At 44.6% G+C, this 15,971-nt stretch overlaps 1 protein-coding gene across 4 annotated transcripts in view; it reads right to left on the bottom strand.

Moving 5' to 3' along the window:
- The window catches only part of MEGF11 (multiple EGF like domains 11), a 493,435-nt gene that overhangs the window by 418,295 nt on the left and 59,169 nt on the right, over positions 1-15,971 (bottom strand). For all 4 annotated transcript variants that reach the window (XR_011559978.1, XM_070762671.1, XM_070762669.1 and 1 more), the window contains one exon: positions 1,879-1,971. Coding sequence is in view for 3 of the 4 variants with exons in the window: in XM_070762671.1 (XP_070618772.1) it covers positions 1,879-1,971 (93 nt within the window). In the remaining variant the exon portion in view is untranslated. The remainder of the gene's footprint in view (positions 1-1,878; positions 1,972-15,971) is intronic.

Here is a 15,971-nt window from a genome sequence, read left to right on the forward strand (position 1 = left end):
CAGCATCTGGGGAGAACGTCCCAGAAGAATTACTCTATTATCCTCATCCTTGTTGGAGGTACTTGTCAAAATTTCTGATCAATAGTGCAAATAGGAGGTAGTGAATTTAATAACTCTTTTTTTCCCCTCCTATGGAACAGGCTGTTCTAGCAGAGTTAACAAGCTTCGTGTCATTATAACAGTGACAGATACACCGTAGCAGTTTGCATAACATACCATTGTTGACTTTGGGTGTTGCACTAGAACTTCTACTTTACCAAAAAAAAAAAAAAAAAAGTCACAGAGCCAGCAAACATACAACTCACTTGCCAATTAAAAAGGTGTTACAGAAATTAGGGCTTTTGCAAAAAAAAAAAAAAGAGAGAGAGAAAGATTTGAATCAGCAGACACACTGATTCTTTCCATAGGAACAGCCAAATGGCTGGCTCTGAATCAGACAATTTTACACACAGAGACACACACACACAATCCCCACACAAACCTTTTCGCCCCGGAAAAATAAGGCCACATATCACAAGAAGCGAAACTTCAAAATAGCTCTGGCACAGTTCAGAGACCTTAAATAGGTCAGTGCTTCGCTGGGGCTGTCACAGAATTGGACTCGGACCAGGTAAAAGGGGGTTTAGAGGCTTGCAATAGTTTTACTGGAAAAAGGGATAATTCATGCTGACAAGGGAGAGGAGAAGAATAAGTATCTCCGTGTGGTTCACTCAGGATCTTGGCACAGATTCCAGCTAATGAGCACCTGTAACCTCTTTGTCCAGCCACGTTGCATTTCGCAATCATACCAACCACCGGTTTTCCGTTTGCAGAAAAAAATCCCACAGCCCATCTAGAAAGCAGAATGGATCCCTGTTCTGTCTGGGTCCCCCCAGACGCCAACACCAACCAAAAAGAGTATCCAGACACACTGGTAAAAAGCAAAGGCAGTTTATATAATTCAAAGCAAACACAGATAACAAAAACTGTTCTTACAGACAGGAACACTATGAAGCTTCACAGAGGTTTCACGAAGGCCAGGCAATAAAACAGGATTCTTGCTGGCAAAAACAACGCTGGAGATAATAAAACCCACGCCTCCCCCAAGTCTTCCAGACTTCTAGGCCACAAGCCAAGATCAGAGACGCCGAGAATCGAAGCAAGGTCACAGGACTCCCAGTTGATAACTCTCCACAAGACTGTAAGGGCGGGTCTGCCTTTTCAACCCTGCTGAGGAGAACCACACCCAAACCCAGCTGTTGCCAATTCAGGGATGGAAATACCTTTCTAATTGGCCCCGTCTTTGAGCTGCACATCGCTGCCTCATGTCTATTATAGCCTGTGCGTCTTCATCCAATGAATCCAGGCTACTAGCTGGGGAGAGCCCCCCCGGGGGTCTCAGGCTGCTCTCCCTCCTCCTCTTTCTGATGTTCCTCTCCCCCATCTGCCTGGTCCTCCCCCTCCTGTTCACTGTCCTCCTCCTCTGGGCATGGATCCGGCAGAGATCCAGCCGGTCCCTGAGGAGCCTCAGGCTGAATCACAACAATCCCCGAGCGGGGAAGCGCGCCAGGCTCTCTCTGCAAGCAGCCCAGCCACCAGCGAAATGTTCTTGGACACTGAACAATGAATGACTAATAGCGGAGGGATGACATTTTTTTAAAAAACGACTGTGCAGAAAAGTATCTAAGAATAAAACCGTAAGAGAAACCCACGGCTTTCCTGGAACGATCCTTATCTCAAAATAGAAACACGGCATTTTAAAGAAGGTATTTATCACGGAGAGCCTCCGCTTCGAAGACAGCGCTTCCCCGGTTTGAAACATAAGCCACATACTTGGGGAAGGCAGGTCGTTTCACAATTATGGGGTGCTGATGAGTCCAACTGGGCTCTCCCACTCACCGCTGGAGCAGTCCGGACCTCCCCATCCAGGTTCGCAGTGACAGGTGTCAGGGGACACGCACCGTCCGTGGACACATTCTTCGGTGCAGAGAGCTAGGGACAGAAAGAGAGATGCGTTACTTCATGGTCACAGGCCAGAAAAGCTGACATCATCATCATCATCATCATCATCATCATCATTATCATTATCATTATCATCATCATCATCATCATAGAAACATAGAAACATAGAAGTCTGATGGCAGAAAAAGACCTCCTGGTCCATCTAGTCTGCCCTTATACTACCGTGTTTCCCTGAAAGTAAGACAGTGTCTTACTTTCTTTTTACCCCCAAACGCCCCACTACATCTTACTTTCAGGGTATGTCTTACATTGGAAAAAAATTGAAAGGGTCGCGTTCCCGAAGGCATCTCCCCAGAGTCCAGAAGGGCAGCCGCGGGACAGGAGCCTCGTGAGCCCTTTTCCAAGTTCAACCTCAGGGCTCCAAGCGGCGTGCACGCATGGAGCCACAGACGCGTGTCGGGGAAGCGTGTTTCTGGAGGGGAGGAGCCCCTCTGCGCAGTTGGGCAGCCCCACCTGCCTGCCGGAAAGGAGGCAGGCAAAGGAGGCCGCAGCTCCGGCCGCTCGCCTCGGAGCTGGTCGGCCTCGCTGGCCGCTTGCAGCCGAGCCTCAGCAGGACTCAGTTGCTGGGACGAGCGCCTTCGCTGCAAGCCGCCGCCCGCTCGGCTCGCTTCGGACCAGCGCCGTCCTTCACTTTGCCAAGCCGGGGAAGAGGCGGTGGCGCCGCGGTGAGGCGAAGGAGAGGGGCGCGCGGGGAGCTTGGAAGCGATGTCATCGGGCTCCCCCCCCGGCAATACCCCCGTGTTTCCCCGAAAGTAAGACATATGTCTTACTTTGGGGATATGGCTTATATTAGCCGACCCCCCTGAAACCCCCGATACGTCTTACAATCGGGGGTGTCTTACTATCGGGGAAACAGGGTATTTTCTGTATTTTTATCTTAGGATGGATATATGTTTATCCCAGGCATGTTTAAATTCAGTTACTGTGGATTTATCTACCACGTCTGCTGGAAGTTTGTTCCAAGGATCTACTACTCTTTCAGTAAAATAATATTTTCTCATGTTGCTTTTGATCTTTCCCCCAACTAACTTCAGATTGTGTCCCCTTGTTCTTGTGTTCACTTTCCTATTAAAAACACTTCCCTATTAAAACACTTTCCTATTAAAAACACTTCATCATCATCATTTATTAGACTTGTATGCCGCCCCTCTCCGAAGACCTGGGGCAGCTCACAGAACACAATATAATTAAAAACTATAAGCTAAAATCCCATTACATTAAAAAACAGTCTACTCAATCACATCCACACATGACATTTGATGGTCAGAAAAGGGGGGCATGATCTAACTGCCCCATGCCTGGCAACATAGATGGGTCTTGAGGCTCTTGTGGGGGCAGTGTGAATCTCCGGAGTGAGCTGATTCCAGAGGGCCGGGACCGCCACAGAGAAGGCTCTTCCCCTGGGCCCTGCCAGACGACGTTGTCTGGTCGACGGGACCTGGAGAAGGCCAACTCTGTGAGACCTTATCGGCCGCTGGGATTCGTGTGGCAGAAGGCGGTCCTGTAAGTAATCTGGTCCAGTGCCATATGGGGCTTTAAAGGTCATCACCAACACTTTGAATTGTGTCCAGAAACCAACCGGCAGCCAATGACATGTGTATGCTAGTATTATCTATCCATCCATCCATCCATCCATCCATCCATCCATCCATCCATCCATCATCTATCTATCCAAATGTAAAATAATGCACTTGGGGAAAAGGAATCCTCAATCGGAGTATTGTATTGGCAGCTCTGTGTTAGCAAAAACTTCAGAAGAGGAGGATTTAGGGGTAGTGATTTCTGACAGTCTCAAATGGGTGAACAGTGCGGTCAGGCGGTAGGGAAAGCAAGTCGAATGCTTGGCTGCATAGCTAGAGGTATAACAAGCAGGAAGAGGGAGATTGTGATCCCGCTGCAGAGAGTGCTGGTGCGACCACATTTGGAATACTGTGTTTAGTTCTGAATAGTTTCAGTACATTGAAAACAACTTGCGTGGCTGCATTTAAATATTTATTAAAATATCAAGCAACCTCATTAACTAGTGGTTTTTTTTAAAATTCCCAGAATTTGGCATATTTACCAAGTATAAGACACACTTCCCACTTCCCCTAAAAGTGGGTGAAATTTTAGGTGTGTCTTATACACCAAATAGAGGCAGTTTTGGCCTCCCGAAGCCTCTGCATGGCCCATTTTTGCCCCAAAATGGCCTGTTTGGGGGCTCCCAGGCCCTCTGAGTGCCGCGTTTTTGCCCATCCCAGAAGCATCCTGCAGGCCAAAAACAGGCTGAGGAATTTTAAAAGGGGTAGACTTAAATTCCCAGAATTCCCTAACTGGCTGGGGAATTCTGGGAGTTGAAGTCCATCGCTCTTAAAATTGCTGAGTTGAGAAACACTGGTATAGCATGTTGCTGACATAAGCCCAGTGGCGAAACCAAAGTAAAAGCTGTGCAGAATGAGAGGGAATGATGCTTATTCATTTGAAAAATTTATATGCCACCCACTCCTCCTCGGGCTCTAGGCAGCCTACAAATATTCATATACAATAAAAATCATTAAAAACCCAGCTTAAAAAAAAATCTATGCTGCTTTGATTGATGACTGCCTCCGAGCCAAGCTAAGTCAGGCACAATTCAAGAAATTAGCAAATTACAAGAACGGCATGCGCAGAAGCAAAATCTCACCGGAATGCGCACACGCCCCCACCGGTCACCCAGAGCTACATGCGCATCACACCGGTAGCGATGATAAGTAGGAACCCTCGCCTGGGCACCAAATATCTGCTGGTGAGGGGCTATTGAGTCTGCTTTCTGTTTCAAGAACATGTTTCTCCATTTCTCCTTTTGGAGAAATACAGTGGTACCTCTACTTACGAACTTGATTTGTTCCATGACCAGGTTCTTAAGTAGAAAAGTTTGTAAGTAGAAGCAATTTTCCCCATAGGAATCAATGTAAAAACAAATAATGCATGCAAACCCATTGGGAAAGAAATAAAAGCTCGGAATTTGGGTGGGAGGAGGAGGAGGAGGAAGAAGAAGAGGAGGAGGGGAGTCGCTGCCCAGAACAAAGAGAGTGTTTCTTTTCTCTGGGCACTGGCAGAGGTTTATTCCCTCTCCAAGCACCCAGAGAAAGGAAAATGCTTTGTTAGCTCTGTACTGCCAAAGCCTCCTTAAGCGCCACCGAAAGGCTCCTCTGGCAGCCCAGAAAAGCCCAAGATGGCCGGGATTAAAGGGTGAATGACAGGAAACAGGCCAGGCCTTCGTGCCGCTCTCAAATTTCCTGGGAAATTTTTCCAGGCTCAGGTCCTTAAGTAGAAAATGGTTCTTAAGAAGAAGCAAAAACATCTTGAACACCCGGTTCTTATCTAGAAACATTCTTAAGTAGAGGCGTTCTTAAGCAGAGGTACCACTGTATAATATTCTGTGTTTTTACTATTTACCGAAATATTTCATTCTCAGGGGTGGGGGCTTCCCACAATTCATTCAGTTCTCATCACCACATGATAAAAAAGATGTTGAGACCAGTAGTGAGTTCTAAAACCCTTAACTACCAGTTTGCGCACATACATGATGCTTCTGATGCTCGTGTGCACAAGCGTCCCGGGTGGGCGAGGGGGGAACGCCCACCACCAGCGCTACTGGTTCTTAGAACTGGGAACGACCCAAGGCTGGTTGAGGTGCTAGGAAAAGTGCAGAGAAGAGCAACCAGGATGGTTAAGGTTTTAAGGAGTATGCGAAAGGCAAGGAGGGTGGGGGCAATCCTAATCTCTGGGGGGAGCTGGTTCCAGAGGGTCGGAGCCGCCACAGAGAAGGCTCTTCCCCTGGGTCCCGCCAGACGACATTGTTTAGTCGACGGGACCCGGAGAAGACCCACTCTGTGGGACCGAACCGGTCGCTGGGATTCGTGCAGCAGAAGGCGGTCCCGGAGATATTCTGGTCCGGTGCCATGAAGGGCTTTATAGGTCATAACCAACACTGTGAATTGTGACCGGAAACTGATCGGCAACCAATGCAGACTGCGGAGTGTTGGAGTGATATGGGCATACTTAGAGAAGCCCATAATTGCTCTCTCAGCTGCATTCTGCACGATCTGAAGTTTCTGAACACTTTTCAAAGGTAGCCCCATGTAGAGAGCATGACAGTAGTCGAGCCTTTAGGTGATGAGGGTATGAGTGACTGTGAGCAATGACTCCCGGTCCAAATAGGGCCACAACTGGCGCACCAGGCGAACCTGGGCAAACACCCTCCTCGCCACAGCTGAAAGATGTTTCTCTAATGTGAGCTGTGGATCGAGGAGGACGCCCAAGTTGCGGATCCTCTCTGAGGAGGTCAATAATTTGCCCTCCCAGGGTAATGGATGGACAGATAGAATTGTCCTTGGGAGGCAAGACCCACAGCCACTCCGTCTTGTCTGGATTGAATTTGAGTTTGTTGACACCCATCCAGGCCCCAACAGCCTCCAGGCACCGGCACATCACTTCCACTGCTTCGTTGACTGGACATGGGGTGGAGGTGTATAACTCTGCCTGAGCAGTGGTTTGGACTGGAAGACTTCCAATGTTCTTTCCAAATCTTTTATACTATATTCTACATTCATCTACCAGGATAAATCTGAATAAACTGCTACTTGAGTTTAAAAATTCATTCTTTTCATGTCTACTTTGATGACCAGACAAGAAAGAAAATTATAGTGATAAATTGGATTCCTTAGCAGGCAACTATTGAGGGCGAAATTTGCAAAGGCTGACAAAATATTCATTTCTTTGGCATCCCCTCCCCTCTTGCTTAATGGAAGAAGGGTGAAATTCAAATTGAAATAAGTGAGAAAACACAGTTATCCCATGTGCACATTCAATGGCTGGAATGTGCAAGACAACAGCAGATTGAATTCTACTGTCAAATCCCCTGTGGTCCGTAACTCTTTTGAGTATTTAATTACTGGATTTTTCTCCCTCCTGAGCCTTAGGGAAGGTTCCCAGGCTTTTGCAATTCTAAGGATCTCTTGCAGGAACTGTAGGATTGTGAAAATTAAAGAAACATATTCCTGTTAAGCACACACAGACGTGAAGCAGGCAAAAGTTAAATCAGAAGTTATCTTTTCTTTTACGTACGCTGAGAGCATATGCCCATGTTACACCAACACTCCGCAGTCTGCATTGGTTGCCGATCAGTTTCCGGTCACAATTCAAAGTGTTGGTTATGACCTATAAAGCCCTTCATGGCACCAGACCAGATTATCTCAGGGACCACCTTCTGCTGCACGAATCCCAGGGACCAGTTAGGTCCCACAGAGTGGGTCTCCTCCGGGTCCCGTCAACTAAACAATGTCGCTTGGCGGGGCCCAGGGGAAGAGCCTTCTCTGTGGCGGCCCCGGCCCTCTGGAACCAACTCCCCGCCGAGATTAGAATTGCCCCCACCCTCCTTGCCTTTCATAACCTACTTAAAAACCACCTCTGCCACTAGCCATGTTGAGATACCCTTTCCCCCTAGGCCTTTACAATTTTATGCATGATATGTCTGTGTGTATGTTGGGTTTTTTATTATAATGGGTTTTAATTGTTTTTAGTATTGGATTATTGTTATACACTGTCTTATTATTGCTGTTAGCCGCCCCGAGTCTCCGGAAAGGGGCGGCATACAAATCCAGTAAGTAAGTAAGTAAGTAAGTAAGTAAGTAAGTAAGTAAGTAAGTAAGTAAGTAAGTAAGTAAGTAAGTAAGTAAGTAAGTAAGTAAGTAAGTAAGTAAGTAAGTAAGTAAGTAAGTAAGTAAGTAAGTAAGTAAGTAAATAAATAAATAAATAAATAAATAAATAAATAAATAAATAAATAAATAAATAAATAAATAAATAAATAAATAAATATGCACCAATGACAAGTTCCTTGTGTGTCCAATCACCCTTGGCCAATAAAGAATTTCTATTCTATTCTATTCCATTCCATTCTAAATCTCCAAGATGTAACACCTTTGTTTGGTGACCTTGGTTGGAAGAATTGCCATTGTTCAACCGATCTCAGTTTCCCTATCAGTAAAACAGTGTTTTCCCCATTTTTCTGGAATAAGCTACAGAAGAAGAGACGACCAAAAAGACACATTCACTCTTCCACTGATTAAATGTAGCAGTTGGAGGCTTGATAGATCGGTTCTAAACTTGTCCAGAAAATTGTCAATATCAACAATTCCATTCCAGGTCATTCCCCCCCCCCCCCCCCTGTTAGCACACATTCCTAGGTCCCTCCACAAAGGAAGGGGGAGAGCCCTGTCCTGCTGTAAGCTTTCCATTAATTAATTTTTCATTCTATTAGCATTCCACATAATAGGATACACGGCTCCCCAAGGCACTTCTCCTAATGTTTTTTTCACAAACGATCTCGCCAGTTAATGGAACCATAAAAAAATCACTCGCCTCCAAACGGTGCAACCCCAAATAAAGGCGCGCGTCTCTCTTTACTCACAGTCCCTGCCCTGTTCTGCAGGCCGTCCACCATCTCCCCCCTCTGCCCCCGGAGGAATAAATAAAACTCTCCCGCCCACCTGCAGGCAAAGAACTGTGGCGTTGCCTAGCAAAACTGGCCCGGCCTCTGCCAACCGCTGGCTCCCCACTCTCCACTTGCCCCTCACCACGCATGGGGTCACTTCTCCTGAACAATCCAGAACCTCACTGATTAGTATATTATTAGCATTCTTGGCATCAGGAGTTGGTTGGAGCCGGCTGGGTTATAAACGTACTTACATCAAACTCCTGCCAAGTTGGGAAGCAGATGCTTTCCCCAGGAAATGTTGGGGCTGTGTTGAAGATCACGAGGCCCCCTCCCCTCATTCCTCCATGGGGAGTGTAGAGGAATTGGGAGAATATCAAGGAATGGGGTCCTTCAATGCTTTTTTTTTGGTTTCCTCTGCTCTAAGTGCAAACATACGTTTTCCTAGTGAAACACTCTACTCAGGAGGGTCTATGGAGATTCTCCATCATTCAAGCTATGTTTGTCCCAAAGGTGCTTTTTCAAGAGGGAATTGGGCTTTGTTTTTCTCTGAAGATGTTTTGCTTCTCATCCAAGAAGCTTCTTCAGGTCTGACTGGATGGTGAATTCCATCCCAATGCTTTGAAGAAGCAAAATGTATTCAAAATAAAAACAAAACCCAGAAAGTCCAGTTGCCTCTTGAAAAAAGCACTTTGGGGACACTCTGCTGGAATTATTCCAATGTATGACTACTAATGTAGTCAGAACAAGATTATGTATGACTACATAATTAATCTAATGTATGACTACTGAAAAAAAACTTGTTAGGGGTGGGACATTAGATTAGATTACTACTAGAGTTGGAAGGGACCTTATAGGTCATCTAGTCCAACCCCCGCTCGGGCAGGAGTCCCTATACCACTTCTGACAAATGGACATCTAATCTCCTCTTGAAAGTCTCAAGCTCTCACAACCTCTGTAGGTAAGCTGTCCCACTGGTTGATTGTTCTCACTGTCAGAAAGTTTCTCCTTATTTCCAGGTTGAATCTCTCCTTGTTCAGTTTCCATCCATTATTCCTTGTCTGGTCTTCTGGTACTTTGGAAAAGAGCTTGACCCCTTCCTCTCTATGGCAGGCCCTCAAATATTGGAACACTGTTATCATGTCTCCCCTGGTCTTTCTCTTCACTAGACTAGCTATGCTCAGTTCCTGCAACCACTCTTCATATGTTATAGTCTCCAGCCCCCTAATCATCCTGGTTGCTCTCCTCTGCACTTTCTCTAGAGTAGTGTTTCCCAACCTTGGCAACTTGAAGATATTTGGACTTCAACTCCCAGAATTCCCCAGCCAGCGAATGCTGGCTGGGGAATTCTGGGAGTTGAAGTCCAAATATCTTCAAGTTGCCAAGGTTGGGAAACACTGCTCTAGAGTTTCAATGGTTTTTTTGTAGTGTGTCCAAAACTGGATGCAGTACTCTAGTTGTGGTCTAACTAGGGCTTAGTACCTTCCTATAATCCTAGATTGTATCCCTCTCTTGATCCAATTTGGTGGTGCGTTGGCTTTCACAGTTGCAGGATCATGTGATCATCTTATGTGGTCATCTGACAAGCAAAATCCATCTGGAGAAGCCAGATTCACAGATTCAACAGCCATGCTACCAGTTTAGCAACTGCAGTGATTCACTTCATGTGGTGAGAAAGATCATAAAATGGGGCAAAATTCATTTAGCAAACTTTTCACTTAGAAACAGAAATGTTGGACTCGATTGTGATCCTAAACGGAGGACTACCTGTATAGGATTTCCTGCTCAACTCAGGGGATTGGACTAGAAGACCTCCGCAGTCCCTTCCAGCTCTATTATTCTGACGTTTTAATCCAGTTCCACCCTTTACTTTCTACCATGGCCACTCCCAGCCCATCGGAGTCCTTCCAGCCCCAAAGCCCATTAAAGCAGCTACTTAGAATAAAGCCAGTTGTGCAGGATTGCATGGAAGTCTCTAAACGGAGGACAGCCAACTGTAATTATTATTAACTGCTACTTATTACCAGGATAGAAATTAGCCATTAAGCATATGCTTGGTACACCTTCTGCAAATTAGCAGCTTCCATGCACGGTGGGCTATAATTTCCATCGTCCTCGGCTGGCAGGCCTCGCTGGGAATTCCAAGAGTGATTGTCCAATGCTTCAGGAGGCCATCCAACTGCAGAAGGCTGGGATGGTACAGATGGCTGATATGATTTTAAAAGACTTCTGATGCTGACTGTAATGAGAGCTGAAATCCATCCCAAACGCTGGCAGATTTTTTCCCCCATGGGAGGGCAGTGCTTTTTTTGGAGGGGGGGGTTTGCTCCAAATTGATACATCATTTAGTTTTCTTATTTGTATTTCAAATCTTCAGACAGGGGCAGCATAAAAATCTAATAAATTATTATTATTATTAAATTATTATTTTGATTCCATCTTCCCATCTCACGAAGATTTAAGGCAGCTAAGATTTTGGAGGAATGGATGTCCCTTTATTTTATCCCAGCAGCTGCAGCTGTGTGTAGTTTGGGCTGAAAAAAACTGGAGTGGCCCTACCTTGTTCTTGTGTCCCCTTGTTCTTGTGTTCACTTTCCTATTAAAAACACTTCCCTCCTGGACCTTATTTAATGGGTTAAATAAGGTCCAGGAGGGAAGTGTTTTTAATAGGAAAGTGAACACAAGAACAAGGGGACACAATCTGAAGTTAGTTGGGGGAAAGATCAAAAGCAACATGAGAAAATATTATTTTGGGGGCAGTTCCATCCTCAATTTTTAAAATAAAACACTTTTCACTTTCCCCCCTGATACAAAGAGCTCTTTCTTCATTTTTATAGTGGTTGTGTCTTATTAGTTAAGTCAGTATTTCTCAACCTCAGAAACTCTAGGATATGTGGACTTTAACTTTCAGAATTCCCCATGGCTGGCTGGGGAATTCTGGGAGTTGAAGTCCACACATGTTGAAAAGTTGCTAAGGTTGAGAAACACTGATTGAGAGACTAAATCCTTATTCCTCCTCTCCATATGAACAAATCACCTCAGCATCCTTCTTAAACAATGGTCCCTTTCCTGCTGGCTGGGGAATTCTGGGAATTGAAGTCCGCAGATCTTTAAAAGTTGCTTAAGTTGGCCTAACTAACAGACTGAAGTTGATTAATCTAATTATTTCAGATTGTGAGTCACTTTCTGTCTTGCCAGCACAGCAGGTTAATTTATGGCTTTATTGTCCAACATTTGGACAATAATTGGACAATTGTCAAACTATTAAGTATGCACTACTATTAATCTTCTCATTGTTCCCATCACTCATCCCCTCCCACAAATGAATGTATGACTGTAACTTTGTTGCTTGTATCCTTACAATTAATATTGACTGGCTCCTAATATCATTGGATTGCTTATTTGTACCTGTACTATCATTAAGTGTTGTGCCTCACAATCTGAGGTTAGTTGGGGGAAAGATCAGAAGCAACATGAGAAAATATTATTTTACTGAAAGAGTAGTAGATCCTTGGAACAAACTTCCAGCAGATGTGGTAGATAAATCCACGGTAACTGAATTTAAACATGCCTGGGATAAACATATAACCATCCTAAGATAAAATACAGGAAATAGTATAAGGGCAGACTAGATGGACCAGGAGGTCTTTTTCTGCCGTCAGACTTCTATGTTTCTATGTTTCTACCTTAAACAGTTTCTAGGGTGAACTTATCTGGTGCCATACAGATATCCCTCAACTTACACCCATAACTGAGCCCCAAAACACCATTGCTGAGCAAGGCAGTTGTTATGCAAGTTTTGTTCCACCTTACAACCTTTTTTGCCATGGTTAAGTGAATCAGTGCAGTTGTTAAGTGAATCATGTGGTCATTAAGCAAATTTGCCTTTCCCCATTGACTTTGTTGGAAGCCAACTGGGAAGGTTACAACTGGTGATCACGTGACCTCCGGAATTTTGCAAGTGTCATAAATACATCCCAGTTGCCAAGTGTCTGAATTTTGATCATGGGGGATGCTGTAATGATTGTAAGTATGAAAGTCAGTCATTTTTTTTAGTGCTGTTGTAACTTTGAACTGTCACTAAATGAATGCAAGTCGAGGAATACCTATATTGTAATGGTTAGAAGGAATAACCTTAAGGAACAGGAGACAGAGCCACAAGTAACATACCAGTCAGATTTAAAAAAATGAGTCTGTGCCCAAACTGTAGCTCGAGAAAGTCCTTTTCTAGTTTCTCATGAAGATAAAAGTGAGGACGCGGGGAAGTTCATTGAAACTTTTAAGATTCTGTTGCTTAACATTTTAATAAAAGTACAGTGGTACCTCTACTTAAGAACGCCTCTACTTAAGAACTTTTCTAGATAAGAACTGGGTGTTCAAGATTTTTTGACTCTTCTTAAGAACCATTTTCTACTTAAGAACCTGAGCCCAGAAAAATTTCCCAGGAAATTTGAGAGTGGTACGAAGGCCGGGCCAGTTTCCTGCCATTGCCCCTGGGTTTCTGGCGCAGTATATGGGAGGCAGCCTCGCACCAGATGTATGGGAGGCTCGTGCTCCTCCTCGCTGCCTCAGAGTCCCTCTTTTTTAAAGTTTTGGATTTTTAAAAATTCCCCTCATCTCACTTTCCTTCGGCAGCGACTGTCCTCCTCCTCTTCTTCTTCCTCCTCCTCCTCCTCCCACCCAAATTCCGAGCTTTTATTTCTTTCCTAATGGGTTTGCACACATTATTTGATTCCTATGGGAAAAATTGCTTCTACTTACAAAATTTTCTATTTAAGAACCTGGTCACAGAACGAATTAAGTTCGTAAGTAGAGGTACCATTGTACTATTGATGTCATTTCCTAGAACAGGAATTCTGGGAGCTGAAGTCCACATTTCGTAAAGTTGCCATAGTAGCCCACCCCTATCCTGGAGTGTGTAAGGAACAAGAACACAACTTTTGTCAGCACCCTGGAGAGCTCCGTGCTGAAAATTAGAAACCAGCTTGCTTTAGTGCTCAACTAAGAAACCCCCCCCCCCACACACAAAAGACATTGTCCTTGCTTGCATCCGAAATAATTCCCAAACTGACTCCCACAGCTGTCCTGGAAGAGAAACGCAGGAAAACCCTATATAGAACCCAATACTAGAACCCACAGCCCATGTTTTTTCTGTATTACCGATTCTACAAGGAACATCCGCCACCAATGGATTATCTCTCTTCTATTTAAATTTCCAGCACACACTGATACCTTTATCTACACTATCTGTATAAATAAGGAAGATAAATTTATTTCTTTAAAAGGAGAACCATTTTTCCTATTTTATGCGCAAGCTTCACCCACAAAGGGTTGCTAATGGGTCCTGCTGTTAGGAGCTAGCTTTGTGTTGTTCGTTTGATTGATTGTGTTTGCACTGGTCAATGATAAAGTTCTATCCTTCTGTCTGTCTGTCTGTCCAGAAGGGCTGTTCCTAAGACTGTGGAAGACTCAACTTCTACATTGGCGCTGTCCAATAACAGAAGAAGTACATCAATAGCTCTGAAGGTGCCTATGGAGATGTCTAAAGACTTCTCCAGCATTGGGGTAGAGGTTCAAATGCAAGCCTTCATAGGGTTCCTGACCTTGGAGATATAAGAGATTTTTTAAGGAGTCCACTAGGCTCCATCGCACACAGAAGGGAATTGTGTGCATGGCCACCATTCAGCACAAATGGGCGTGCGATGTGTATCAACCTGATGGGAATATTTAGATGTAGGCAGCTGTGCCTGTCACAGGAGGAAAAGGAGGAGCTTTCCAATGCATTCTTATTGAAAACAATGTATTTTTTTCTTCTTCCACATCCAGGCAAAACCCAGGGCAAAACCCACAGAGGCTCAATCAATCTTACTAAATCAATAATGTTAATGCTGCAATATTTCCCTGTATTATTCCCAGCTTTTACTCTGCACCAGTCGACGGCCAACTTACGGAAGCCTGCGACTCCAGACTGCCATTAGTCTTCTCAGAAAGGAATTACAAATCTCTTAGAACTGAGTAATGAAGTTCAAATCTCAGCTGAGTCAGCACAGGACGTGACCCATGAATTTGTATTCCGAGAGTTAGTTCAACTCTCTTTCTTTCCTGCCACTCTTTTAGACTTGCTTGGAAAGTTTATCCAAACATTACAAGAGCACGTTGGCTGGTGCATAAATCCAGCTTGTCTTTGCAACACCTTTCCTATGTTTAGTCTCACAGTTTAATGCAAAGAAGGATGAATGATGACAAGACAGCAGTGTTCTAGCATCTCAGGAGCTGCCACAAAGAAGAGGGAGTCAAGCTGTTCTCCAAAGCACCAGAAGGCAGGACAAGAAGCAATGGGTAGAAGCTACTCAAGGAGTAAACCAACCTAAAACTAAGGAGAAATTGCCTGACAATTAGGAAGAACAATGAGGCAATGGAATGGCTTGCCTCCAGAAGTTGTGATTGCTCCAACATCAGAAGCTTTTAAGAAGAGATTGGACGGCCATTTGTCTGAAATGCTTTAGGGCAGTGATGACGAACCTTTTTTTTTCCTTGAGTGCAAAAGAGCACATTGCCCACACTCATAATTCAATGCATGGGGAGGGCAAAAACAGCTTCTTTCACCCACAAAAGCCTTCTGGAAGCAGGAAACGACCTGTTTCCCAACTTTTGTTAAACCCAATAGCTCATGTTTTGCCCTCCCAGGCTCCAAAGGCTTCCCTGGAGCTGGGAGAGGGTAAATACATTCTCCCCCTTTCCCTCTGGAAGCCAAAAACGCCATCCCAGAGCCTCTGTTTGCCAGATGGTTTTTGGCTCACACAGAAGCTCTGGGAGGGTGTTTTTGGCTTCCAGAGAGCCTCCAGGGAGATGGGGGAGGAAATTTTTACCCTCCCCCAGCTCCAGGAAAGCCTTTGGAGCCTGGAAAAGGTGAAAGATGACCCTACTGGGTCCACCAGAAGTTGGGAAACAGGGCGTTTCCAGTCTCCAGAGGGCCTCCAGGGACGGGGGAAGCTGTTTTTGCCTTCCTCAGGCAATTATGGGTGTGGGCACTTATAATAATAATAATTAATAATTTATTAGATTTGTATGCCACCCCTCTCTGAAGACTCGGGGCGGCTCACAACAATAGTAAACAATATATATAACAAATCTAATAATTAAAAATCTATCTAAAAAACCCCTTATCATTAAAAATAACCACACAACCCAACGATAGTGCATGCACACGCTCTTTCGGCACCTGAGGGGAAAAAGGTTCACCATAGAAACATAGAAACATAGAAGACTGACGGCAGAAAAAGACCTAATGGTCCATCTAGTCTGCCCTTATACTATTTCCTGTATTTTATCTTACAATGGATATATGTTTATCCAGGCATGTTTAAATTCAGTTACTGTGGATTTATCTACCACGTCTGCTGGAAGTTTGTTCCAAGGATCTACTACTCTTTCTACAAAATAATATTTTCTCCTGTTGCCTTTGATCTTTCCCCCAACTAACTTCAGATTGTGTCCCCTTGCTCTTGCGTTCACT

Source organism: Erythrolamprus reginae, chromosome 10 (genome assembly GCF_031021105.1).
Source record: "Erythrolamprus reginae isolate rEryReg1 chromosome 10, rEryReg1.hap1, whole genome shotgun sequence".
NCBI lineage: Eukaryota > Metazoa > Chordata > Lepidosauria > Squamata > Dipsadidae > Erythrolamprus > Erythrolamprus reginae.